This window comes from Lichenostomus cassidix, chromosome 17, assembly GCF_008360975.1.
Source record: "Lichenostomus cassidix isolate B80296 chromosome 17, HeHo_3.0, whole genome shotgun sequence".
NCBI lineage: Eukaryota > Metazoa > Chordata > Aves > Passeriformes > Meliphagidae > Lichenostomus > Lichenostomus cassidix.
The window spans coordinates 10,100,344-10,125,827 of NC_139497.1; the positions used below are offsets into that span (position 1 = coordinate 10,100,344).

General features: G+C 57.3%; 3 protein-coding genes across 20 annotated transcripts in view; 1 reads left to right on the forward strand and 2 right to left on the reverse strand.

Annotated features, from left to right (window-relative positions):
• The window catches only part of GRIN1 (glutamate ionotropic receptor NMDA type subunit 1), a 38,878-nt gene extending 22,571 nt beyond the window's left edge, over nucleotides 1–16,307 (forward strand). For 2 of the 18 annotated variants that reach the window (XM_085076479.1, XM_085076481.1), the window contains 10 exons: nucleotides 205–323; nucleotides 1,023–1,135; nucleotides 1,638–1,786; nucleotides 2,503–2,660; nucleotides 3,023–3,184; nucleotides 4,765–4,874; nucleotides 5,872–6,017; nucleotides 7,617–7,868; nucleotides 8,604–8,714; nucleotides 11,494–12,937. In XM_085076479.1, the coding sequence (XP_084932605.1) occupies nucleotides 205–323; nucleotides 1,023–1,135; nucleotides 1,638–1,786; nucleotides 2,503–2,660; nucleotides 3,023–3,184; nucleotides 4,765–4,874; nucleotides 5,872–6,017; nucleotides 7,617–7,868; nucleotides 8,604–8,714; nucleotides 11,494–11,697 (1,524 nt within the window). In that variant the 3' untranslated portion in view covers nucleotides 11,698–12,937. Of the gene's footprint in view, nucleotides 1–204; nucleotides 324–1,022; nucleotides 1,136–1,637; nucleotides 1,787–2,502; nucleotides 2,661–3,022; nucleotides 3,185–4,764; nucleotides 4,875–5,871; nucleotides 6,018–7,413; nucleotides 7,456–7,616; nucleotides 7,869–8,603; nucleotides 8,715–11,493; nucleotides 12,938–14,622 lie in introns of those variants that run through there. The other 16 variants (XM_085076490.1, XM_085076491.1, XM_085076487.1 and 13 more) reach the window with 13 other exon arrangements.
• A 946-nt stretch (nucleotides 16,308–17,253) lies between these two features.
• LRRC26 (leucine rich repeat containing 26) lies at nucleotides 17,254–20,671 on the reverse strand. The gene is made up of 2 exons (XM_085076500.1): nucleotides 19,897–20,671; nucleotides 17,254–19,024 (listed from the first exon to the last, which is right to left on the reverse strand). Exons 1-2 carry the CDS (start codon nucleotides 20,618–20,620, stop codon nucleotides 18,765–18,767), a joined length of 984 nt encoding a protein of 327 aa, XP_084932626.1. The 5' UTR covers nucleotides 20,621–20,671; the 3' UTR covers nucleotides 17,254–18,764.
• A 3,701-nt stretch (nucleotides 20,672–24,372) lies between these two features.
• Nucleotides 24,373–25,152, reverse strand: RNF224 (ring finger protein 224). The gene has a single exon (XM_085076615.1). The coding sequence runs from the start codon at nucleotides 25,000–25,002 to the stop codon at nucleotides 24,496–24,498; it is 507 nt and encodes a 168-aa protein (XP_084932741.1). The 5' UTR covers nucleotides 25,003–25,152; the 3' UTR covers nucleotides 24,373–24,495.
• Nucleotides 25,153–25,484: the final 332 nt, after the last annotated feature.

Here is a 25,484-nt window from a genome sequence, read left to right on the forward strand (position 1 = left end):
GCCCAGTTCCCCCAGTGTAGCCCCTGCAAATCCCAACCTGCAGGCTGCTGGGTTAATGCTGGGTCTTGTCTGCACCAACCTGACCCTTCCTGTGCAGCCGAGCAGCAGGAGCTTAGAGCAGGGCAGGGCCCTGTGAGTCCCTCCAGGGGAGCAGGTTGCAGGTGTGGTGGGTGCCAGCACGGTTCCCCTCTCTCCTGTGTGCAGGAAATCCCCCGCAGCACCTTGGACTCATTCATGCAGCCCTTCCAGAGCACCCTCTGGCTGCTGGTGGGGCTGTCTGTGCACGTGGTGGCAGTGATGTTGTACCTCTTAGACCGATTCAGGTGAGTGTACTTTGGGTCCCCCAAAGTCTGGAGGGGACAGGGAGGTGCTCCTGGGAACTGTCCCCTGGTCCCCACAGAGTCTTGCTCAGGTACAGCCCTGCATCCCTTTGTGGGGCTCTCACAGGGATTAAACCCACCTTCTCTGCCCCACCAGCCTTGGGCTGAGGCTTCTGGCCCCTCTGGCTGCCTAAACTAAGAGATATGGATATGTGGGGCACCCAGCACCTGGGGATGTGGGAACACACCTGTCAGAGCAGGTGCTGTACAGATACCTGACCAAGGGGACCCTCAGCTTCTGGGCTCCCAGAGAGTTTCCTCTCAGCCTTCCTTGGTCTTGTGGCAGCTCTTCTTAGGGCAAGAGAACCTGTCTCTGCTGCAGCCCCGCACCCAGAGGCTTTGATGGCTAACCTGCAGGGAGCCCTCTGCTGCAGTGGGAGAGGCTTGAGCTGGCCAGGGTTGGATGTTCTTTCTGGTCTGGAGAGAGTGTGATGGGATTGGTACCAGTGTGAGCTGGACAGGTTGCAGAGCAGCAGAGGGGATGTGGCAGGCAGTGGGGCATAACGGGGAAGAGCTGTTTGGGTCACAGGCACAGTCTGTAGGGACAAGTGACACAGAGCTACATCAGGACACACAGGACACAGTGGGGAGCCCTGGGATTCAGGGTAAGGGGAATGAGAAGGGTTCTTTGTCATTTTCCAGCCCATTTGGCCGGTTCAAAGTAAACAGTGAGGAGGAGGAGGAAGATGCCCTCACTCTCTCCTCGGCCATGTGGTTCTCCTGGGGAGTCCTGCTGAACTCTGGCATTGGAGAAGGTGAGTCACAGCTTACAGTGGGACTGCTCTGCCCTGCAGCCCTGGCTCTGAGCTGGCCAGGCTGAGGTGGGAAGCCCCTGCCCTCTTTCACTGCCTCCCCCTCTCACATGGTCCCTGTGGGGACCTCATACCCTGACCCCTCCCTGGAGCAGGCTGAGCAGGCTGGTAGGAGATTTGGTGATGCTGAGTGGAACCTGGGAGCACACCTGTGGCACTTGGGAGGGCTGTCCTGCCATCCCCAGCACTGGTAATAGAAAACAGGGAAACATGGGCTGGATCCCCTGCCAGGGCTACCCACCGTCTCAGGGTGGTACACAATGTGCATCAGAAGGAGCTGCCCTTCTCTTGGTCTGGGCAATGCAGAAGCTCCTTGCAGAGCTGCTGGCAGAGCAGATAGGTGGTGCACATCTGCAGCTGCCGTTGGGCTCATGTGGATTGACATGGCTTTGGTGACCAAGCCAAGCCCTTTCACGCCAGTCTGATCTCTTCTGTCTCCCTCCAGGTGCTCCCCGGAGTTTCTCTGCTCGTATCCTTGGCATGGTGTGGGCTGGCTTTGCTATGATCATTGTGGCTTCATACACTGCCAACCTGGCAGCGTTCCTGGTGTTAGACCGACCTGAGGAGAGGATCACAGGCATTAATGACCCCCGGGTAATGACCCCTCACTTGCTTCCCCCTTCTCTGGGGCATATAACATGGCTTGTAGTTACGAGAGCCCTGATTTACCATGGCTGTGATCTGTGCGGGGGGGCAGACCAGGTAGCTCTGCCTGGGCTGGCGCTGGTGAATCTGAACCCCTACCCTGGGTGGGAATGGACAGACATGGGTAGGGATCAGCAGGAAAACAACCTGTCCAGAAATAGCCTTTCTGCAGTCAAACTGCCTGCCAGTTCCTGGAGAGCTTCCACCAACCAACGAGGAAACGATTCATTATGGATGAGTTATAACTAATGAAATTGTCCCTGCGGTGCAGTCAATACTCTCCACATGCCTCAAATCCATTTCCTGCTCTGGCAAGGACACAGCCACAGCTCATCAGCCCAGGCATGCAGGAATGTGCCCTGCAGCAGCACTGACCCACAGCATCCCACAGCCTGCTGTTCCTGCCCACTGCACTGCCAGCCCCATGGCATCCACAGGCCTCCTGCACCCTCCATACCACAGTGTCCCTGTCCCATGGCATCCCCTGCCCCAGCACCATGGTCCCAGAGCATTTGCTGCCATATGGCATCCTCTGAGGTCATCAAGGTCTTCTCTAGGGAACAGGTCCCTGAAGAAGACAGGAAATTAGGAAACAGGGCTTTGGGGTGATTCAGTTTTGCTGAGGAAGGACAGAAAAAAATAGGAGCTCTGCCCTTGCCTTTCAGCTGCGCAACCCCTCGGATAAGTTCATCTACGCCACGGTGAAGCAGAGCTCCGTGGACATCTACTTCCGACGGCAGGTGGAGCTGAGCACCATGTACAGACACATGGAGAAGCACAACTACGAGAGTGCTGCTGAAGCCATCCAGGCAGTGAGGGACAAGTGAGTAGGGCTAGACCTTGCCTGGTCTAGCTGGGAAGGGCTTCAGGGAGCTATAGCAGGGTGGAGCAAGTCAGACAAAGCTGGAGGCATGGCTGGATGGGACCTACCAGCTGGTGCTGGGTGGATCTGCCCAGTCCTGCTGTGCTCTGGGTCTTGGGTGGGGAGCACAAGGTTTGCATGGGGAATGGCACAATGAGAGCCCTGGCCACGGCCTCCCTTTCTGGCCTCTTTTCTTCTTTCAGTGCAAGGCTGGGTGACTTCAGTGTTTAAATTAGGGCTGGGAGAACTCTCACTGCTCAAATGGTGGCTGCAGACAAGCTGGGCTGCCCAGCCTGACCTGTCCATCCTCTCTCTGTGTCCAGCAAGCTCCATGCCTTCATTTGGGACTCGGCGGTGCTGGAGTTTGAGGCCTCCCAGAAGTGTGACCTGGTGACGACAGGGGAGCTTTTCTTCCGCTCTGGCTTCGGGATTGGGATGCGCAAGGACAGCCCCTGGAAGCAGAACGTCTCCCTGGCCATCCTCAAGTCTGTACTTGGCTCTTGGTGTGGGGCTTGCCCCAAATGCTGCATGTGTTAGCACACAAGTGGCCTCATGCCAGGCACTGCCAGCCGACCCTGGAAAGCTCTGCAGGGACAGGGGTGCCAGAGGCTGCCATTCCATCCTGGCAAAGGGGACACTGAGTGACTGGGGTGGGCACCCACAGCCTCAGCCTGGCTCACAGGGCTGGGGAAGCAGCAGGGAACTGGCAGGAGGGCAGAGCAGGGCAGGGAGCAGTCATGCTCAGCCAGGAGTGTAGGCAAAGCTGGCAGAGAGCAGCAGGGGCCATCCAGAACAGGTCCTTGTGAGCAAGGTGTGGGTGCTGCCATTCTCTTGCTCCTCCTTCAGGGTTCAGCCTGTCCAACAGCATTGCACTGCCCTGGCTTGGTCTTCCAGGGGTTTTTCTTTCAACTCTGGTGATTCCTGTTACACTGAGATATGTCAGGACCCCCTCTGAGTCCAAGGCTTTTACAGCAGCACTCACCTGCAGTGTGGAGTGTCACAAGTCAGTCTGATATGGGTGAAAAGGGATTTCCTTGTATTACTTTGGAAATGCCACACTCATTGCAGACAGAGAAATGTCATGATGGAGAAACAGGCAGCTGGGAAGCAGCAAGTGAAGGGAGGGAGGTATTCATTTTAGGAGAGACATGGTCATAAACCACCAGGGTCCTGCCCAAGATGCAGAGGTGAAAGGCCTGAAAGAGCCTGAAAGGCCTGAGCAAGTATGGACAGGATGTGGAAGACAGGGTAATATAGGAAGCCATGGACCCCATCTGTTGTATGGTCTTACTATAGGGATGGGTGGCAGCAGGACAGATGGGATTTGGGACAACCATGTGAAAAGCCTGAAGAGGCCACAGGAGTCCTCAGTGTCCTCCTGGGAGAGGATGGGGAAGCCCAGGGCTGCAGGTGGCCCAGGAAGGTGGTGGGGATGTGCCAGGAACAAGAGCAAGGAAAGTGAAGGGAGCCTGTGGTGGGATGTGTGCTCTGTGCCCACCTGCATCCCCATGAGCTGCTCAGGCAGAAGCATGCACTGTGAGGACACGGTTTTCTCCCAAGCTGTGACACCAAGCTGCTGGGGTGTCCCAGTCCTCACTGTGCACTGCAGGGAGCTGCCAGGCAGCAGTGCCCTGACCTAGAGGGTGCTAGGGGTCACCAGAAAGGACTGGGGTCCAGCATTGACTGAGCTCCAAGTGGTCCTGGCAGGTGGAGCTCCATCCTTTCTCAGGAGCACACCTGGCTTACACGCGGCTCTTCCTGGCAGCAGCCTCTGCCCAAGAGGTGCCCCAGAAGCAGTGGCCCTGGGGAGCTGTGGGTTCCTGCTCACATGGCTGCCCTGTGTGTGGGCCCTGTGCAGTGCTGGCAGACAGGCCCTGCACACTCTGTGCAAAGGCCACACAGCTGTTTGCACACACCTGCAGCCAGCACAGCCTTGGCTCCTGTTTGTAGGCTGCAGGCAAGCGCAGAGTCCTAGCAGAGAGGGCATGAAGGCACAGAGTGTGTGCCCCAGCTGGCTGTGAGAGGTCCCCAGTGACTACCCTGTCCTGTCTCCTTGTGCTTCCAGGTCCCACGAGAACGGCTTCATGGAGGATTTGGACAAGACTTGGGTGAGGTATCAAGAGTGTGATTCCCGTAGCAATGCCCCAGCAACACTCACCTTTGAAAATATGGCAGGTTTGTTCTGCAAACCTCTTTCTTCCCTTTCACTGGGTAGCCTGCTTTTGCTCAAGACATTCTCCTCTCCGGGGCTCTCCTCTTGGGCCAAACCTCTGCTGCTTCTGGGTTTGTGCTTTCCTGGTGCTGGGAGGCTGCTGAGGTGGGCTCCATTCCCACCTTGTTCCAAACAGTTCCACAAAGCTTCCCCCACCATTCCTGGGTGCCCTTCTCCCTGGTGAGGCTGCCCTGGTTGCTCCCCTCCCTCTGCCCTGTGGCTGTCACAGTGCAATCAGAGCTGTCACCGATGAGGAGAGGGGAACAGCACCTCGAGGGAGGCGAGCAAGAAACCTGCCGCAGGAGGGGGCTAGAGGCAAGGGGTAGCCAGTCCTGAGGAGCCCTGGGCAGGGAGCAGGACAAGGATAATCAATACAAAGGGGTTTTCGTCTTGCAAAGACTGTGAGAACCCCCAGACAGGCTGTCCCTTTGCACTGAGGTGGTGCTGCATTTCCTACACCCAGACAGTGCAGTCATGAGGGATGAGGGGTGTTGGATGGCACCCTATCCTCACCAGCACTGCTGGCCGGGTCACAAGCACAGAGAAAGGAGGCATTTTGCTCCACCTCCTCGGACCTCACTCCGAAAATGTTAGCCCTGAGGGCTGCAGGCATCCAAGGACAGCACAGAGCTCTGTGCATGGCTGTGCTTCCCAACGAGCCAAAGTGGAGCACTGGAGATGGGTTCTGGTGCAAACAACCCCACAGTCCTGGCGATGGGGTCTACCCTTGGGTTCACGGTCCCTGTCCCCAGCCTTGCTGCAGCTCAGTGCCCTGTGCCCCCTGGAGCTGGCACTGACCTCCCTCAGGTGCCCAACGTGAGCCCAGGCTGAGTTCCCCTACTGGCTCTCCAGGACTGGGGGGGATGGCGGGGGGACCCCAGCTTGACAGAGTGAGGCAGAAGAAATGAGGGGACATGTTGCAATTTCCACTGCCCGCTGTAACTTTCCTGCTTATTTCAGGTGTGTTTATGCTGGTGGCTGGAGGTATTGTTGCCGGGATATTTTTAATATTCATAGAGATAGCTTACAAAAGGCATAAGGACGCGCGGAGGAAGCAGATGCAGCTGGCGTTTGCGGCCGTTAATGTGTGGAGGAAAAACCTGCAGGTAGGACAAACCGTTTTTAGAGCAAATCACCACCAGGTGCGTTTTCCATTCCTTCACCAAATCAGTGAATGCAGAGCTGTGGATTAGCATGGGGCCCTCTGTCCCCCACCCCCAGTAACTCCAGCTGGGTGTTACTGGGTGCCTGTTAAGCTGTAGGGTAGTGTCCCTGCCTTGTCCCTGGGAGCTGCCCCTGGCCAATGTTGTCTCTCCCAGCACAGCTCCAACAGGGACAGAGGCCTGGCCAAAATGCCCCCAGTGGAGCTCGGGATGGGGACTTTGCTCTGCTGGGGACCACGTGCCAGAGCTACACCTTACCCTGGCCGAGCAGGCAGTGCCAGCATGGCTCCTTTGCAGGTTCTGCCCTGCTGCCCAGCTCCGGCTGTGCTCACCAGCAGATGGGAGGGTCAGCCCACTGCCACTGACCATCCCTGCCCGGTGCTCAGGTGGAGGAATGCTCCAGGGATGGTTTCCATCACCTCCCTTTCCCTGCCTGCTCCCCAACAGTGCAGTAGCCCTTGCCATACCCAGGACCAACTCCAAAAAGAGGTGGTGCGTGCTCTTGTCCTTTGGAGACAAGGACATTTCCCCACACAGGAGCCAGCAGTGCCAGTCCCTGTCAGAGCCAAGGCCCCCTCGGGCTCCTTCAATGGGGTTGTTGTTCTCCCAGGCTTCTCCCATTCCTGGAACATCTCTGTGCCACTCAGGCAGGGAAGCCCAGGAGGGTCAGAGGTGCCTGGCAGTGACACTGAGCCATGGGCACATCCGTGGGCCACCAGCCTCACACTTCCCTTTTCCTGCTGCTTTTGGGGCTGAGCGCCACAGTGCCCCTGACCCCCAGTGTAGGGCAGCTGGAGGCTCTGTCTGAGTTGCCCAGGCTGGTTTTTCCCTTGGGGAAGCACAGCAGCATTCAAAGAGCAAGAGCTCCTTTAGGTGCCTAAAGGACACTGCCGCTCGGAGCAGAGCCAGCAAAGGAAAGAGAGAGAAGGAGGCTCGGGGATCCCGCAAGGAGCCCGCTGGCTGGGGCGTGCGGGGAACTGTCCGGGTGGAAGCGCCTGCCCGAGAGCAGCAAGGGGAGCACGAGGCCAGGCTGCTGTATCCTGAGAGCTCGCTGGGTTCAGTTCACCGGAAAGAGTCTCGAAAAAGCCATCTCTCAATTTTTTTTCCTTTTTTTCCTTTTTTTTCCTTTGCTACCAAAAAGCAGCAGCACCGAGGGGGTTCAGGCTGCTGGGACAGAGCACACTAGTCGCACTGCCATTTTTCACTTGCCAACCTTCTAGAAAATACTGCACTGGGTCCTTGGGCAGAGTCTGTGGGACTGTGAGCAAAGCATGCTGCCCTGTGGGGGTAAACAGCCTCATGGTAAAGAGCCGTTTGACATTGTAAGACTTTTCCACAGGAGGAAACGTCAGAGCACTAGTATCTGGTACATTGCTAGAAGGTAGGCAAGTGGAAAGATTTATTTGTTAAAACAAACAAACAAAAATAATGGTTTTTGGGATCACAGTTTTGCCATGGCTATTTCCTGAGATGCCATGGAAGAAAAAGACATTTCATTCCATTCATCTTGCTTTCCTTTCCGTTTGTGCATGTCCGCAAAAGAGAGAACTGAGAAGGAGGAGCAAATGTATCCCCGAGCATGCTCTACGCACCAGCGGGATACATTTTGGTTACCCCCGTGCGGTAGCAGAGCCAGACCTGGTCACTCCGTCCCCCGTCGGAAAGGTCACACTCATTGGCACGAAAGCAATTGGGGAGGACTCGCTGCCAGCGCCCGGCGCCGAGCGCGGCTGGGCCCCCCGGCCCGCGGCCCCCGCACCATGGCGGCTGGTGCTCCCAGCCTGCGCCAACCAGGTCCGACTCGCTAACTCCAATGCCTACATTTTTCAGTTCTGTTTCTCTTTGAGTTCATCCTGACCCGACGACATCATGGCACTAATGCTTTGCTTCCTCCCTTTCTTTTTCTTTGTATTTTTTATTTACTTTTCTTTTTCTTCCAGTTTCCTTTTTGTTTTTTAGCCTGTTTTACTTTGGAAAACAAACCAAACCACCACCAACAACCACGTTCGGCTTTGCACAACTGCATCATTTGAATTTTTGAACACTTTTTTTTTACAGAATATTCATACAATGACTTCTCTTTCAATGCAGTCCTCTCTCTCTCTTGTGGCACTAGGATTCAGCCTCAGAAAAGGCCCTGAGCACTTTTTTTTTAGTGGTAGGTGCAGCATCTCACGTCTCGGTCCAGCCAGGCTAGCGGTGGAAGCAAGGGGCAGGGCGCCAGGCAGAGCATCCCCAGGAAGCGAGGTCAGCTGTGCCAGCCTGGCTGCAGACACCAGGAGAGCAGGGCTACTTCCCAGAGGGGTTCCCAGCGCTCCAGATGCGAGGCCGGCCCCCCCGTAGCTGTAGCAGTGTGGTGGCTGTGCCATAGCCATGGGTCACGGAGGCCCTTGGAGGACTGGGAGTGGCAGAACACCTCCAGTAGCTTTCTCACCTAAATGAAGGCCATGACACGGGGCAGTATTCAAATAGATTTAGAGTTTCCAACAACACACTAGAGATCTAATTACTTATACATATTCATTTTAGGATAGAAAAAGTGGTAGAGCAGAACCTGACCCTAAAAAGAAAGCCACTTTTAGGTCCATCACCTCCACCCTGGCCTCCAGCTTCAAGAGACGTAGGTCCTCCAAGGATACGGTAAGAGGAAGAAGAACAATTATGCCCTCTCTCTTTCTCTCTCTTTCTCTCTTCTGCCATCCCATCGACTGCCACACACCCATCCCGAAGCTGCCAGTGTACATGCATAGCTCATGTTCGTCACCAGTCAGTCAGTCAGTCAGTGAGTCAGTCATCCCGTGTACCTGAAAGGATGCTGGGATCCTGGAGGGCAGGCAGGAGGTGGCTTGGAGTCCTGTGATGAGTCGGGAGATGCAACTGAGTTTTTGTTTTGTTTTTTTGTTTTCTTTTTGCCTGGATGATTTCTGATGTTCCTCTCTGTGCTTCGCTCACCTTACCGGTGCTGACCTCTTGAAACTGATGACATTTTTTCTTTTTCTTTTCTTTTTTTCTTCTGTTCCTAAGTGTTCTTGTACCTGTTTGTCATTGTATGCCTAAAAACAATCACCCCGATTTAATTTGGGCACCGTGTCACCTCACCAAGAGCCATGCGTGTCACACTCTCTACATGTGATTTTTGTTTGTGACAATTAGCATTCGGAATAGTCCTCGCACAGGAGTGACAGCTGTCTCTGGTTATCGTCAGCAGTAATGCAGCTCTAGAAAAGAGATGAAAAGGCTCAAAAGAGGAGGTTGTTAAAGACCCAGCCTTGGTTCAAACTTGTGTTTTCTGCTGCTCTCACATAACCAGAGAACATTTCCAAATTGCTGCCTCTAAAGCCAGCTGTTTCCAAATGTGCAAATGTGTCTGCTCATGCTGGAGCTTCAGACACTTCAGCGTCAGGTTGGGCTGTTGGTCTGTTGGACTGAGCCGTGTCCCTCTGCATGTCGCCGTCTGTTGTATGACACTCTGCACTGTGGCTACTCTGTTGTCTCGTGTGGCAGCGCCCGCTGCGTTTTGCTGCCCGACCTCCTGGCGCGATGGGCTTGCCAAAATCCCCTCCCCGAGGCGACCGGCGGGTTTGTGCCCGGGGTTGCTCAGAGCAGGTCCCCGCCAGGCTGCCCGAGGCGCGGCGGGGACGGGGGGACAGTGGCAGCGCGGGGAGATGTGGCCCCTGTGGCGAGGTGGCCCGTCCCCAGCCGCAGGCTTGGGCGCCTCGGGGACAGCATGTGGTATCGCAGGGGGTCTCGGGGCCACGGCTCTGTATGAGAAATGGAGGAGGCTGCCTTTGACACCAGCGCAGGCTCCATACCAAGAAGCTTCTGGAGCACCCTTGCAACGTGGCCCTGGGGACAGCTGAGCCCTCGGCAGGGCTCGACTGCCACCATCTCACACAAAGTGCTCCTCTCACTGTCACCTCGAAGCCTGGAAGTCATGGGGGGACACCCACACTCTTCCCACTCATCCTCCGTATCCCATGGGGAACATCCCTGTCATCTCCTGTGCTGCCTCCATGCTCCCTGAGTGACACCTTGTCCCAGTTATGCCCCCATGTCTGGAGTCCCCTCTCCCCACTGCTGCACCCCCTGAGCAGCTCTGTAGGGAGGTCACAGGTTGTGCCTTTGTGGCCTGTGCCATGACGGGGGGGCAGACAAGACAGAGATGGGGTGGGCGGTGCAGGGGGTGGGGCAAGAGTGAGGAAAAGGTGGGATTCACAGACAAAAGAGGGGAGAAAAATTTGCAGAAATTTCTGCATGTCCTGAGTAGACCCCCATGTTCTGTTGTCTTTGAACTACTCCATGATTAGGAAACCAAGGGGTTCTGTCCTGGGAGAGCAGAAGCATGATGGTGCTCTGGGCACCTGGGGGAACCAGTGTCACCAGTGAGCAGAGGAGAGGGGGAGAACCCAAGAAAAATGGGGCAGCTGGTGTGTGGCACCCCTGGTACCTCCCACATTGCACCTTCTTCAGGGAAGCATCCTGTCCTGATCCTGCTCCATGGTGTGGCATCCACCCTACACCAACCAGCCCACAGCCCTCTCTGCCTCATGCCAGGGGCACCCCAATGCCCTGAGCTGACCAGGTCCAGGGCCCACCTGCACCACAGGTCCCATGAATGGGCAATGGAGCTGTTGTCTCCCCTTCCCACATCCACTGGGGTCCAGCACAACACAGGGCTACCCATGCTTTGGGTCCCACTCATGCTCTTCCTGGGACATTGTTCATGGGCAAGTTGTGGAGGGAGACGACCCCACTCATCCCAGAAGATGCTCCCCACTTTGGGGGCAGCTGCATGATCAACTATTCCCCGCTGCTGAGAAGCCTATCACAGTCCTCCTCCTGCTGTGGGGTGACATGTCCGGGGTCCCAGGACATGTTCCCCAGGGATCTGGGCTAGCTGGGTCAAGAACAGGCCAGAGGGGTGAACATCCAAGCCAACAGCCAACTTGGAGGCTAGCAGCTATTGCAGGAGGTCCGTGGTGGAGCAAGCTTTGTGGTGATGTTGGGCAGACCTGCTGGTTGCTCTGCAGGGTGAGCAGCGAGCGGGAGGGTGCTGCCACCAGCTCACGTCACAGCCTGTGCTTGGTGACCTCCACTTCCGTGCAGCAGCCCTGGTTCAGAGACCCCAATGCCCTCCTGCTGGAAGGCCCCGTGAGTCCGTAGCATGCTGGGGCACGTTGCCTGGGGTCCTTGTAAAGATGAGAAAGCAGCGAGGTGCTCTGTTTCATGACGCTCCGCAGAGCCACGGGCCCACACCAGGTCTTAGATGGGCAAGGCTGGAGAGCCCATGGGGCTGGAAGGCCAGGCTGACCCCAGCCCCACGGGCTCTCCTGGCTAGCAAGAGAAAGACGCAGACCTGGTGGCCTTGCTTCTTTCCTTTTCATTGTCGAGAGTTTTAAAAATGGATTCTGCTCTGCAGCCCTGCAGAATGGTCCCTCAGGAGTGCCAGAGAGACAGGCTGGCACCATGGAGCCAAGACAGCCCTGGGAAGCTTCCACCCCACTCTGAACGTCCTAGCGCCCACCATCACCCGAGCTGCACAGCCTCTCCGCGGCACATCATCCCCACCGCCCCAGGAGGAGATGCATGTGTTCCCCATAGGCAGCTCCTGCAACTCGAGTAGCACTGGCAGAGCTGACGTGTCCATCCATCGCAGCCACCCACGATACTGCAACCCCACAGACGCCATGTGAGACGCATAAACCACACAGACACCTCCGAGCCGGCACATTGCGTACAGACACGTATCGAGGTGCACAGGTCCCTTAGCCCCCTGCATCGCCAGCCCCCACAGAGCCACACTGCCAGCTCCGAGCGGCCCCCGGGCACAGCATGGCACTTGTCCCACGTCACCACCCGGCGAGGGCCGGCGCTGCGTGGCGCTGGAGCCCTGCGGCCGTGGGGATGGTGCCAGAGCTGGGCGAGAACCGAGGGGCTTCCTGGAAAAGGTCACCTTTTCAGTGAAGGATCAGCTGTCCAAAAGCCAAACGCTTCTTGGCTGAGAAAGAGCCTAGTTTTTGGCCCAAAAGAACCAAAAGTAGGTCAAAGACAACTTTTTTTTTTTTTTCCTAAAGGGAAGTCAATATTTTCTACAGCAAGATTGCATTTAGCTGGAATCCTAATTTTCAATTGAAAAAAAACCAAAACCACAACAACAAACCAAAATTCTTCCGGAAAATCTTCCACTGGACAGGGACTACCATATGAGCCCAGTTAGGTTGAAGTCATTTTTAAAGACATTAAGTTCTTGTCTATATTTTCTTCCTGGTTGTCATTTAAAGTTTTTGGTGCCTTCACTTCACTTCCATACCTTAACATGTTTGAGTCTCTTCTACGGTTAATATTGATTAATTTCTTGGCTTTATAATGTTTGGTTTGGGGATTATTGCACCATCCCTGTAACATTATTTACCCTAAATTACTGATATGTGCTTCTAGCATTAGTTCTACTTTAACATAGTTTTGATATGACCGTTTTCTTGCTTTTTTTTCTTTTCCTTTTTTTATTTTAATTTTAATTTTTATTATTAAAAATTGCATGCATGAACTTTACACAAAAAAAAAAAGTAAATGAGAATGTTACCCTGTGATAACTCTGTGATTGGAGGAGATATGCTTTCAAATCAAAAGCCATGCTCTTGTATTTTAATTTTTCTGGCCAGATTGCCCATTTCACTTGATTGTTTTAGCGTTTCCCACCCCCAGAGCTGTGCAGAGAGGCCAGAAGGCCCCAGCCTCCCCTGCTACACCACCTCAGCAGCCACATTCACAAACACCAAGGCACACACACACAGGCACACACCGCATCTACCACCCCCCTTGCATCAGGCAGGATGTTTAACAAAGGACCTTTCCTCTACCCATTCATTTTTTTATCTCCAGTTCCTCCTTCTCCCCCACCAGTGAGTCACCCAGCCTCTACCCTTTCCCGGTCACCTCTCCTCCCTGTGGGAATCAAGCCCCATCCCATGAGCACACACCTCCCAGCAGCTCTGCCATGGAAACATTGCATTTAGCTGGAATCCAAATTTTTCATGAGGAGGGGGTGGCTGCACCTGTTTTTGGGAGAGAGGAGTGTTTTTTGGTGGGCTGATGAATAGCCACAAAAAGCTCCCCCCAGGGCGGCAGAGTGACATGGGGATGGCCTTGGCCACTCTGTGCCAACAGGTGATGGCCAAGCTGTTGCCCCTTAGCAAAGTAAGGCCATGCCAAGGAATTCCCAGAGGCTCCATTGGAATCTTAGCTAGTGCCCAAAGTGACGGAATGATCCCGCTAGAGGCTCCCTGGGTGTCAGTGTGTCCCCAGCATGGCACCAGAGAGACGGGAGCACGCTGGGTCCTGGCCCTGCCCCAGCAGCTCCTGCAGAAGGGTCCTGGGGAAGCACAAAGCTGGGCTGGGCAGGGCAGCCCCAAGGACCCCACGCAATCCTCGGGGCACCCAGCCCTGCCTGTGGCAGGAGGCAGAGAGTGCAGCACACAGGGTAGCCACAGTGCCAGAGCTGCCTGCAGCACCACGGAGGCCACAGCTGCCATGGACCAAAGCAGGGCGGGTAAAATCTGTCACCGAGGAGCCCCCCAGAGCCCCTCAGAACACTGGCCCTCCTGGGCAGGGTGGTGCAAGGGCTGGGAAAATGTCGCTGGAGAGGGTCTGTGCTGCAGCCTTTCCTGCCCTGGCACCAGTTCAGGACCCCAGAGGGCAGTTCAGGATGCTCTGGGCCACCTGCTCCCACAGCAGGGCTGGACAGGGCTTCAACATCAGGGTTTGGAGTTAGGAGAGTGGAGCTGGGAGAGGAAGAGAGTATGGAAGGAGGAAGGGAGAAAATAACTGCCCAGCTGCAAATTCCTGCCTGGGGAGGAAGGACTTTCTTTCTTGCCCATGGATGGCAAGAGATTTCTGCTCTCCCCCACACTTGCTGATGGGACTGCAGCAGGGGAGGTCTCTCCCATGCTGAGCCACCCCATCCGCAAGGAGCTCAGAACCCCAAATCCAGGCCACATCCCCAACATAGGCCATATTTTCACATTAGCAATCGACTCCACATTTTATCACAAGTCAGCCACACCACACATCTCACCTGCATGAAAGGACAGCCATGGCAGGGTCATTCAAGAAAGGAGGTGAAACGCCCTGGCCTCAAAGCACAGCTTAATCTGGCACCAGAGAGGTGCCAAAACCCAGCGAGACCCTCCAAACACAGGTTCAGGCGTGGGCTGGGCTGATGAGTCATAGGCTTTGTTTTGTAGCCCTCCCAGAGCAGAGAGGGCCTGGCTCAGCGGGTGACGTGGCAGCCACGCTCCGCAGAAACTGCACCACGCTCCTGGGTGTCCCCTCTGCCCAGCACTAGGGTGCTTGCAGAGTGTCTGCAACGACCTCTGCACAAGCGTGGCTTGCATTGGGAAGGGGACCTCAGCCAGCAGCAGCTTTTGGGGCGTTGCATCACCCCCAAGAGATATCCTGTAGGGACACATGGGATATGAGTCGCAGCAGGGACAAGTGCCAGAACTGCCTAACACTTCTCTCTCCTTGTCTGTCTATTTGTGTGTTGCAGCAGTATCACCCCACTGACATCACTGGCCAGCTCAACCTCTCCGACCCCTCAGTCAGCACTGTGGTGTGACCTTCTCCCCGAGGGCCATCAGTCCTTGCCCAACACAGTAGGAAGGCACAGCCAGGACTGCCTTTCAAAGGACACTGATGGGTTCTTCTGGGTGAGATGGGAGGAAAGCATCCTTCATCCATACACAGTGACTCCATTGTATATCTCCCTCCCTTCCTAGGCCTGCTGCCATGCTCGTGCCCCAGGAAGCACGGCAGGACCAGGACAAGGTTTGGACTTCACTGTACAGACATAATTGCTTCCAAACAGTGCCACAATAATCAGAATTACCACTGACTGGCTCTGTGCAAGGGGAAAGGACTGCGGAAGGCACACAGTGCCTGCTCTGCCATGGTAGCGGGGAAGAGCTGGTGCCAGACCACAAAAACGTGCTTAACCTTGCGGGCTGCAGCCTTGCGAGCACACACAGCCCCTCAGACGTGTGCTCCATGTCTCCCACCACCCAGAGGGCTCCAGCGATGTGCCCAAGGTCCTGAGCAACTAGAGCAGCCAGTTTGTGGTGCAGCAGGTTGGGCACACGTTCCTACTGTGCCAAGCGACCCTCACGTCTGCCACAGGAGCTGGAAGATATGTGCTCTGCATCTCACAGGGGATGGACCCTCTTCCTTTCCTTCCCGGTCAGCCCAACTGAGCTGTGGCTCAGTTCTTGTCCATGGTGTGGCTGCAGCAGGAGAGCTCCCACCCTGCAGCCTTTGCCCCTGTGCTCATCCCGGTGCTCCGGAGCCCGTGGAGCGCCGTAAGCCAAGATCCCAGCTCCCACCTCTCCTGCACAGAAAACATCCCCAGGACCTGGCCACGGCCAGCATGTAGCACTCACACAGCAGCTCTCCTGGCCAGGAATTCTCCACGGGAAATGGCTCTGGATGGTTGCACTGACCTCTACCCCAGCTCCACACTGCCTCAGCACCAGCAATGCAAGGAGAGATGCTGCTGGCTGGTCACGGCTCGCTGCGGTGCTGCAGCAGCCACCCAGCCTGTCTGCACTGTCAGGGCACCACAGCCAGCACGGGCGGCTTCCCTGCCACCCTCACCTACAGTTCAAGCTTGCCAGCACCTCCCGCGGCAGCCCTGCAGCCCCAGCTCACGGTGCTGCATCTGCCTGAGCCTGGAGATGTGGCAACCAGATCCCAGTCCAGGAGAAGGGAACCAAACGAGCCAGGCTGACTCCGTCCCTCCCCGCACCCTCCTCCCCTCAAGCCCACGTGGCAGCACCCTGAGCCCCTCGCCGCGGGCGCTGGCAGCAGGGCTGGACACGGCGGCACTGGGGAAGCATCTGGCACCAGCCCGGCTGGGGATGAGCAGCTACTGCACGTGCACGGGCAGCATCACATCCCGTCTCCTGCCAACATGGAAACCCCACCTGCACCGTGGTACCAAGCCCCAGTGGCACGAACTGGCTCCTCCCTGCCCCAGGCTGCCCCCGCGGGCAGCAGCCCCACGGGCAGGGCTTTCACATGGCAGCTGAGGTCTGTGAGCATCGTCCCACTGACTGCTGTGGCTCCATCAAGTTCATCTAGCTCCAGCTGAGAAATCGGACCCATTCTACTTTATACATTAATGTTACAGTAATACCAAGTTTTTGCAAGAGCTCAGTAAAGTCTAGACTGGATCATGAAGTGGTTTATTCCAGAGCTGTGTGCCTCTTTCTGTCTCTGACTTCTGACAAAGCTGGCAGGCAGCCCTGTAGTGAATCAGAGCCCCACCCAGCCCTGCTGCAGGGTCTGCAAACAGCAGAGGGACAGGAAGGGATGGAGAAACCAGTAGGGAGAAAGGCCAGGAGCTGTAGAGGAGACTGGGAGGGAAAGGGCATTACTGTTCCGGGATACCCAGGTGATAGACAGCCTGGACAGCCAGGGTGGAGCACAGGCCATGCAGCGAGGGGATGGGAACAGTCTGAGACAATCCAAACACCAGCACCACACCAGCTGGCCCTGTCCCACCTCCATCCTGGGGAAAACTGCCCTGCCACTGCTGGGCTCCCCATCTCCTGAGAGCCAGTGTGGGGCCTGGCCAATGGGGCCAGCCTTTGGGAACAGAGGATGGACTGCAGGGATGAAGGCATTAGGGAAGACCCCCCACATCAGCCCACCCACAGGGAGGTCCATCAAGTGATCTCCAAAACAGAAAGGTCCCCCAAGGCTAAACTGAAGGAGCATCACCCATTCACAGGCTGCTCCCCATGTGCTGAGAGCACCAGCCCAGCCCCTGGAGAGTCATAGGGGCTCAGCCTCAGGATGGTCTGAGGCAAAGAGCAGGGTTCAGATGGCAATGCAGGATGACAAGGTCCTAGCTCCCAATGGGAAGCCCAGGCCTTCTTGGGAATAACTAAATGCTGTCTAGAGAGGGTCTAGGAGAACTGGGATTGCTCATGGGAAAGGCAAGACAACAATCCTGGTGGAGGTCCTGCAGCCCTTCCAGGTGCAGGACTGCCAGCACAGGAGCATATGCTGCTTCCCTGCAGCCCCCCAGCCCCACAACAGAGGAGGAAGTAGGAATCTGGCCATGTGGCAGCACACTGGCTTGGTTTCTCTCTTGAAAATAAAACTGGGAGCAAGCTGCAACTGAGATGACATTTGGTTTATTTATGTGTGAGTTACTGACCCCTTGCCAAGAGCCTGCCAAAGGATGCACTGACTCCTGCCACATCCCTGGCAGGTCCCAGCTCTTGTGTGGGCAGGAGATGGAGTGAACAAGGCTGGTGGTCATAGCATCTCATTGTGGCTCTGATCAACTTGCAGTGGCTGAGAGATCAGGCCAAAAAGGGCTGTTGTTTCTTCTTGAAAAACGTTTTTGTCACCTCAGGTTGTGCTTTCCCCTGAAGCACAGCTCTAGATCGTTCCACGCTCACTAAGCATTGCCAGCAGCATTTCCACAGGGAAGGGCAGGAGGGAGCAGGGCAGGAGGTGCAGGGGCAGCCCCCACCCTGTTTTGTGGGCAGTGGGAAGTGAGGCAGCAGCCAGGGCTGCAGCTCTGTGCTGTAAAGGGCTTTTTTGTCCCCACTCCCATCACTGAGCTAACCCTAGACCTTGGCTTGGGATAAGTTATAGCCCAGGGAAAAGCTATTGAAAGAGAAACCAGGGTAGCCTCACCCATCCTTTGGCAGCTCCTCTGCCGAACCACTTCAGTGGCGACTCAAGGCTCTTCCTGGCCCTCACTCTAAACTTCAGCCTCACCCTGGATCTTGGTTGCTGGCAGAGCAGCATCAGCATTCCTGACTCAGTGGAAGAAAACTATCAAAAGAAGCATTTTCTAACCAGCCCTGTCCTTGGGCAGCACACTGAAAGGCCTGGGGTGGTCTGAAAGCCCCATGAAGACTTTGGAATGCTCCAAACAACCCACAGATCTTCAGGCGTACCAAAAGACACACAGAGAGCTCTGGGTTACACCAAAAGACAAACCAATGCCTGCCAGCACACAGAAGCCAAACATGGCATTTGGGTGCAGGGAAAACCAAGCCAGGGAGTTTTGAGGGCGCAGAAAAAAGCACTGAGGATGCTGGGGTCACTGAGGGCAGTCAGAGTGTGCTGGAGGCACCAAAAGGCCCAGGGAGGGAGTAGGGCAAACTGAAAGGCACACAGAGACTCCTGGGCTGCACCAAAAGGCAAATGGTGACTTCTGGGGTGCCCTGAAAGGCGCCAAGAGGAATACAGTGTGTCCTGAGATGAACACAGAGTCTCCCAGGCTGTACCTAAAGGCACAGTCAGGCATATGGGGCATTCTAAATGCACACTGAGTGCCCTGGACAGCACAGGAGGTGGGACAAGGGGAGAAGAATCACCTGGATGCCCCTAGGAAGGTGATATGCCAATCTGAGGGTGGCCTGGGGGAGCCTCCTAAAACTGTGAATGCATTTGTGGTCAGCCTGTGCCCTGCAGGGAGCTGAGCTGGCGGCTGCTGCCCCCTGGCAGAGGCAACCTGGCACCATCTTGGGGGACTGAGGAAATCCAAAGCAATTCCAGGAACAGAACTTCCTCTCGCTGGTCCACAGGGATGTGTCTGCAGTAGGTGGGTGCAGGCAGCTGGAGATGGGTGTGGAGCACAGCCTGCCCAGGGCAGAGCCTGGCTGGGCTGCCTCAGTGGACTCTGCAGATGCGGGGTCTCCTCCAGCAGTGGGATTCTCGGTGCAGGTTGTGGTAGAACACTATAAGGGAGCCCATGAAGGTGCAGAAGAAGATGCTGGCAATGAAGGAGAAGGGTCCAATGATGAAGAAGGCAATGTAGTGCTGGGAGGAGAGCGAGGTGTCCTGGCATTGCCTGAAGGACTCGTCCCCAAAGGCCATGATTGGGTACTTGTTCAGCTGCTCCGGTACTCTGCAGAGGAGCAAGCTCTTCTCTGGAAGAGAAAAGCAGTGCTGGAGGGCACACTGGGCACCTGGGAAAGGCAGGGGCAAAGGACAGGGGGGATGGCATGTCTGCATGAGACAGATGGCACCAGGGCAGGAGTACAGGGGCCAGGTTCACCAGAATCACCCATGTCAGGGTACAAAGAAGGTTCCAGACTAATCTATGTCCTGAGCCCCAGCAAGTGGGATGGGGTGGGATGGGCTGGCAAGGTGGAGGGACTGGCTCCCAGAAAGATGTGGGGAGCAGTGAGCAGCCAGCCTGGAGATGCCACAGAAGGTCCCAGCCAGCACAAGTGCAGTCACATATCTGAGCTGGAAGCAAGAAGGAGAGGGCAGCAGTGGCAGGAGAGACCTTGCTAGCAGAGCTGTCTTTCTCTGGGGCTCATGGGGGAAAAAATGAAGGATCAGAACCAGGTTCATGAAGGCTTTGGGGAAGGGGCTGAAAGCCCTGCATCCTGGATAGGCCAGCAATGATGTGCACCCTGAAACACAGGCTCCTCTCACCCCCTCAGGTGCCATATGACAGGACTGGTGCCACATGACAGGACTGGTGCCACTGCTGGGGACAGTCCTGAGTGCTTGTCACTGGGACAGTGCCCAACCCTCCTTTCCAGGCAATCCCTGCTGGGGACCAAGGTCAAAATGTGGGCACCAACTATAAGATTGAAGGGTGTATCCACCCAAGCAGCCACAGGAGCAGCTATGGCCTAAGGACAGGCTCTGGAGACCCTCACTGCACTGCCAAGGGCACTGACCACCCAGCTGGCAGCCAGGGTGCTGGGTCCTGGCTCAGCCCCGGTGGGGTGACCAGCCAGTGTAGAGTGGGTGGGGGGCTTGGGGACACAGCCCTCTGGGCACTCACCTCGCACTTTTTGCCTGTTGTGGCTGAGCCAGCGCCAGAGGGGCAGGATGCCGCAGCTGCACACCCAGGGGTTGTCCTGCAGGAAAAGTGCTTGGAGCTGGGGCAAGGCACCCAGAACCCCAGGATCCAGCTCCTCCAGCCTGTTGCTGCCCAGGTTGAGCGTGGCCAGGCTGGTGAGGGGCAGGAAGGTCTCGGGGGTCAGCACCGTGAGGTGGTTGTGGCTGAGGTCCAGCTGCTGCAGCGCCCCGAGCCCCAGCAGCGCCTGGCTGTGGATCAGCTCCAGGCGGTTGTGGACCAGGCTGAGCAGCTGCAGCCGCGGCAGCGGAGGGAAGGAGTGCGGCCCCAGCACGGTGATGAAGTTGTAGCTGAGCCACAGGGTGCTGGTGTTGGTCGAAAGGCTCCAGGGCACCTCGCGGAGACCCCGCTCCCTGCAGTCCACCTCTCCCGGGGAGCAGCGGCAGGCAGCAGGGCAGGCTGGCGAGGTTGGAGGGCACAGGAGCAGTAGCAAGGTCAGCACGGGGCTGGAGACCCTCCAGCAGCCCATGGCTGCCCACCGAGGCACAGAGGGCTCCCTGAGCTGCTGTGCTGGGATTCCCCCACTGACAGGCTCCCTAGAGCCCCCCGCCTCTCCCAGCCCTCTGTCCCTGCCCGGTGCCCTCGGCTGAGCCCAGCAGTGCTGGCTGGAGGCACCGGGCAGTGCTCGGCTCCCTGCAGCCACCCGCATTCATTCCCCTGCTCTCCCGGCTGCAAGCCTGGATCGGGCTCTGCTCCCGGACCTGGTTTTCCTCGGGGTGGAGCTGCACTTTTTTCAGCAAATATTTTTGCAATGATGCTTTCCCTGCAAGGTGTGGAACTGTGCCCACGTCCCTCCCTTCACCAGGCACCGCTCCAGCCAGGTAAGCAGCCAGCTCTTCATGGCCTGAGATTAACTGCTTGTGTGTGCTGCAGGCTGGAGAGCTGGAAATCAGCAAATCCAGATCCATCTCGAAGCCTTCATCGTCCCCAGAAGCATTCCCCGTGAGCGTGCTGCCTCACCAGCCAGGTACAGATAGGTTTATGGGCCCGAGACCCCCATAAGTGGCTGAGTTACTGGGACAAAACACAGCCGGGACAAAATCATATCATTTGCAGGTCTTACCCCATCTTACATGCTGTCCCACCATGCCTGGAGGTCCTCACGGGGGAGCTCTGCTGGGAGCCACAGCCCACCCTGCTGAGCCTAGCCCTTGTCCAAGCCCTGTTTGCCCCTATCAGGAGACCACCAGCCATGTCAAAATAAGGAGGGCTGCAATAAGGTCCCACAGGCCAGCCTCCTTCTCCCCGATGGGGTCACACATCTATGTGCACACAGAGGGTCACCCGGGAGCCCCGCAGTGAGAAGCATGGCAAAGGTGAGCTTGCTGGTCTGCAGCCACCCAAAACTGGTTTACCCTCACCCTGGCATGGCAGTGCCAGCTCCATAGGGCTCAAAGTCTGCCTCCACCCTGTTTACATCTGCTCCGCTTCAAAGCCACCCAAAGCCCAGCAGCTGAAGGCTGGGGAGGAGAGGTGTCACCTCCCAGTGCCACGGCACCTGGCAGAGCTCAGTGGAGACTGGGGGACCAGGTGACACAGCTGGCAGAACCTCATCCCACTTACAGCCAGACTGGGCGCCCAGAGTAGGGACACTGTCCCCACTCACACCCTTGCAGTCCCTGTCCCATTAAGACCCCAGTGGCCAAGGTCCCAGAGGAGTCCCTGTCACTCTGCCCCACAGCCAAGGGGCTGGAAGGGCAGCAAGGCAGGGCACAGCTGCGCCCCAGGCCAAGTCCAGGATGTTCCAAATCTGGGACAGAGGCAGCAGGCAGAGGGTTTATTAATAGCATCCTGAGGAGCTTTGATTTGTTTATCTATCCTGCAGCAAACTCGGTTTGCTGCATTAATCCCCATCTGGAAATAATTCAGAGGAATCCTCCAGCCCAGCCCAGCCCAGCCCCAGGGCAAGGGCACAAATCCACTGCCATGTGGAGCTGCAGCCCCAGCTCATCCCATCCACAGCCACAGGCTATATGGGGACCTGGATTTTGAGGGAGCCCTGTCCCAAAATGCTCTTCCTCCTCAGGAGCTGCATTGCCCACTGCCTGCATCCATCTGGGATCAGGGAAGAAGTGCAAAATTCATGGTAAAAATAACCCAAACCAGTATTAAAAACAAGGTCATTTCCAGCTTTTGTGCTAGAGAGCCTAGGAGGCTGAAAACCCTGAAAACTCATCTCAGCCCCTTGCTGTGACCCTGACGTGCCGGAGATGGCAGGAGACATGTCCCTCCCAGGGGCATGCCCAGGCATCATCCCATGTTCCTGCCTGGACCCACTCCTGTTCTCTGCACACTGCCTGCAGCCCACTGCAGTGGCAGGTTGGGGACGTGTGGGTTCCTGCACTCCAGCAATGCCACCACTGCCCTTTCCCACCTGCTGCCATTGCTTGTGTCCCTGTCGCTGCCCCTTCTCTGGAACCCAACACCCTGCAGGAAGAGCTCAGGTCCCCACCCCAGCCAGGGCAGCACCCACTGGTGTCCTGATCCTCCCCCACGAAGCCACTTCCCGAGGTGTTGGGCTCACTGTGGAACAGCACAGCCAGGCCCCAGGGCCAGGACAGGCTGCTCTGAGCAGCTGCTCTGCCAGGACAGCTCGGGTGGCCTGTGCCAAAGAGGAGCCCCCCAGGGCTCAGGGTTTGCCACTGGCCCTGATCTGCCCAACGTGCCAATTCAGGGTGTGCAGCCAGGGTGAAGGGATGGAAGGGATGATCCACTCCTTCAGTGACAGCCACTGGCTGGGAGCAGTGGGACATCAATGGAGGCACAAAGCAAGGGCCAAGCCCCCCAGAGTGGTTCTGGTGCTGTGGGGAGGCAGGGGAGGGGAGACGTGGGGTATGGGACAGGGGCCATGGGTTTGGTCACCCAGCACTGCTGGAAAGCTGGGACCCACAGGTGCTGGGCTGAGCACAGAGCTGCTGGCACCTCTGCAAGAAGGGATGGGCCCTTCCCACACTGCTCCCACCACCCAACCCTGAGTATTTGGAGAGAAATGTAGATAAAGAGGAAGGTGGACTAGGACTCAGTGATAGCTCTTACCCATTCCTTGAAGGCTTTAATTTCTTGCATGCTCCCAGATAATTAAAGGTCCAAGGCAGGACTCACATGGAATCTCTGAACCACACCACACTTCTGTCTGTCCTGGGGCTCCCCAGGTTGTGTTCTGCTGGGAACATCTCAGCTGGGACTTTTTTTATGGCAGGTGACACCACGTGGCAGAACTGGGCATGGGCTCTGTGTATGGGGTGGGTGGTGTGCAGGAGATGGGTGCTGTGTGTGGGGTGGGTGCTGTGCAAGGGTATGGGTGCTGTGTATGGGGTGGGTGATGTCCATGGGGTGGGTGATGTTCATGGCTGATGGAGTCCTCTGGCTGCAGCCCTGGCCCCCAGCACGGGGAATATCCAAGCGCCAGGAGTGCCCAGGAGACAGGAGATCCCTGCCAGCCCCAAGGAGGCACAGGCTGGGGTCCCCTACTGAGCCCCAAGGGGCAGCCAGAGGCCCCTGGTGTTAGGGTATTGCAAGAGGTCATAAACCACATGGAAAACAATGCAGAAAATGAGCCCTGGGGAAGAACCACAGGAGCTGCCCAGGCAACACCAAGCCCTGTCCAAGAGGTGTTTTAGTATCACCCTGTGCACCCCAGTGCTCCCTGTTTGGCCTCTGTTAAAACAACACCAGCTGCCTGGGCTCTTGTACTTGCAGCCTGGTGTGGGATCAGGCAGGGAAAGCAGGGAAAGCCATGAGGCAGCAGGGCACAACTGGAAAAGCAGCAGCAGGGTTTGTGTGTGCCAGTGTGGGGAAAGGGTCCTGCAAGTAAAGCCAAACCTGGCGTGAGCCACAGAGCATGAGGCCAAGCAGGAGCTTCCTTGAGCTCAGCTCTCCTCCCACACTGGAGCAATGTAGGTGGAGCAACATGCCGAGGTTTCTTAAAAACTCTGTCATCTTCCATTTCAACCGTCCTGCTATCCCAGTGCCAAAATTTCTCATGCAAATGGTCAGCAGAGCAAACACAGCACAGCGATGTGGCAGGACAGGCCACCTCTCCCCCCAGCTGCCACAGGCAGGGCTTGCCGAGGGCTTGCCAACAAACATGGCCAAGCTGTGCAGCCCAGCAGGGCCAAGAGTGTCTTTAACAGATGTGGAGCTTTCAAGGTGCTGGACATGCTCCCCATGGCATTGCTGTGCTAGGCTGTGTCCCCTTTATGGAGGATGCTCAGAGACACTGTCCCTGGTGCACAGCCACACATGCAGAGGAATGGAATGTGAGCCAGCTCAGGGTTCTGAGCAGTCAGTGGGGCAGATGGGCATCATGAGGGGGTGGGAGCATCCTTATCCCTTGCTGCTGCACCCCAAATCCCAACAGGATGAGCAGCAAGCCCTGTCCAGGCTGAAGGCCTTCCTAGGCTGCCAGCACAGCCCTGCCACTGCTGTCCACACGTGGGTCTGAGGCATGGCATAGGTACCCAAAACCAGTCCCAGGCTGCCCCCCGGGAGCCCGGCTGCCCCGCTGGCAGCCTCTGCTCGTGCTCAGCTCTCGAAGGCCGCGGTCACCCCACAGCACAGGCACAGCGGGCAGCAGCCGCGGCGGGGCAACAGCGCCGGGGGCAGCGGCTCTTGGCACAGCCCCGCCGGCTGCTGGGTCACCGCCTTCTCCTTGCAAGAGCCCTTGGCGGGCAGCTCGGGCGGGGACCTGCCGGCCCCTCGGGGGTGCTCCTTGTCAGCCTTGACGGCGAGGAAGGTAGCCAGGTCGAGGTCGAGCATGGTGACCCCGCCGCGGGGCGTGGGCGTGTTCTGGCGGCACTGCGGGCACGGGATCCAGCGCTGCTCGTTGCTCACGGCGTCCAGCCGCTTCAGGCACGCCTGGCAGAACGTGTGGCCGCAGTAGAGGCGCCGCGGCAGCCGCACGCCCAGGTCGTAGGAGGAGTAGCAGATGATGCACTCGACTCGCTGGCTGCCCCGGCTCGGCGTGCGCGAGTGCTCCCCGACACGCGGTCCCGAATCCTCTGCCCGGGGGCTGCCGCCGGCCTGGGACATGCTGGGGAGGGGGTGAGAGGAATTGTCAGGCCGTGGCTGGGGAGGGGGCGTGGGGGTGGGATGTCACCTTCGAGTGCACCCGGCTTGTGGGAGAGATGGGGACCAGTCCGTGTGGTCAGTTCCCAGGAGCAGTGGGGAGCAGCAGGGATCCCTGCCCAGCATCCCTGCCCGCTGCCTGCCTGCCCTGTGGCCAGCCCTGCCTGGAAGAGCAGGACGCTGCCACTGCAGTGGGCTGTCCCTGCATCCACAGGGGATGTGTTTTTCCCAGTGCCACGCTGGGAGCTCTGCAGGGAAGATGGACTGGTCAGACCTCAGCAGCCTGCTCAGGGTGTGGCCTGGGACTGGGGGGAACATGGGGTGAGCAGCAGGGGGGTGGCTGGGTGGGCCAGGGAACAGCATTTGGAGACCAGGAGGTGGCACAGCCCTGCTCCTCCCCAGCCGGGGCTGTGCTGGCACAGCTGTCTGCAGCAGGGGTGGGCACA

Excerpts from the sequence above, each read along its gene's own strand:
- LRRC26 (XM_085076500.1), bottom strand. The coding sequence starts at position 20,620 with ATGCGGGTGGCTGCAGGGAGCCGAGCACTGCCCGGTGCCTCCAGCCAG. Across the intron at positions 19,025-19,896 it reads CAACAGGCAAAAAGTGCGAG|AGAAGAGCTTGCTCCTCTGC; the intron begins GTGAGTGCCCAG and ends TTTCTCTTCCAG.
- RNF224 (XM_085076615.1), bottom strand. The coding sequence starts at position 25,002 with ATGTCCCAGGCCGGCGGCAGCCCCCGGGCAGAGGATTCGGGACCGCGT.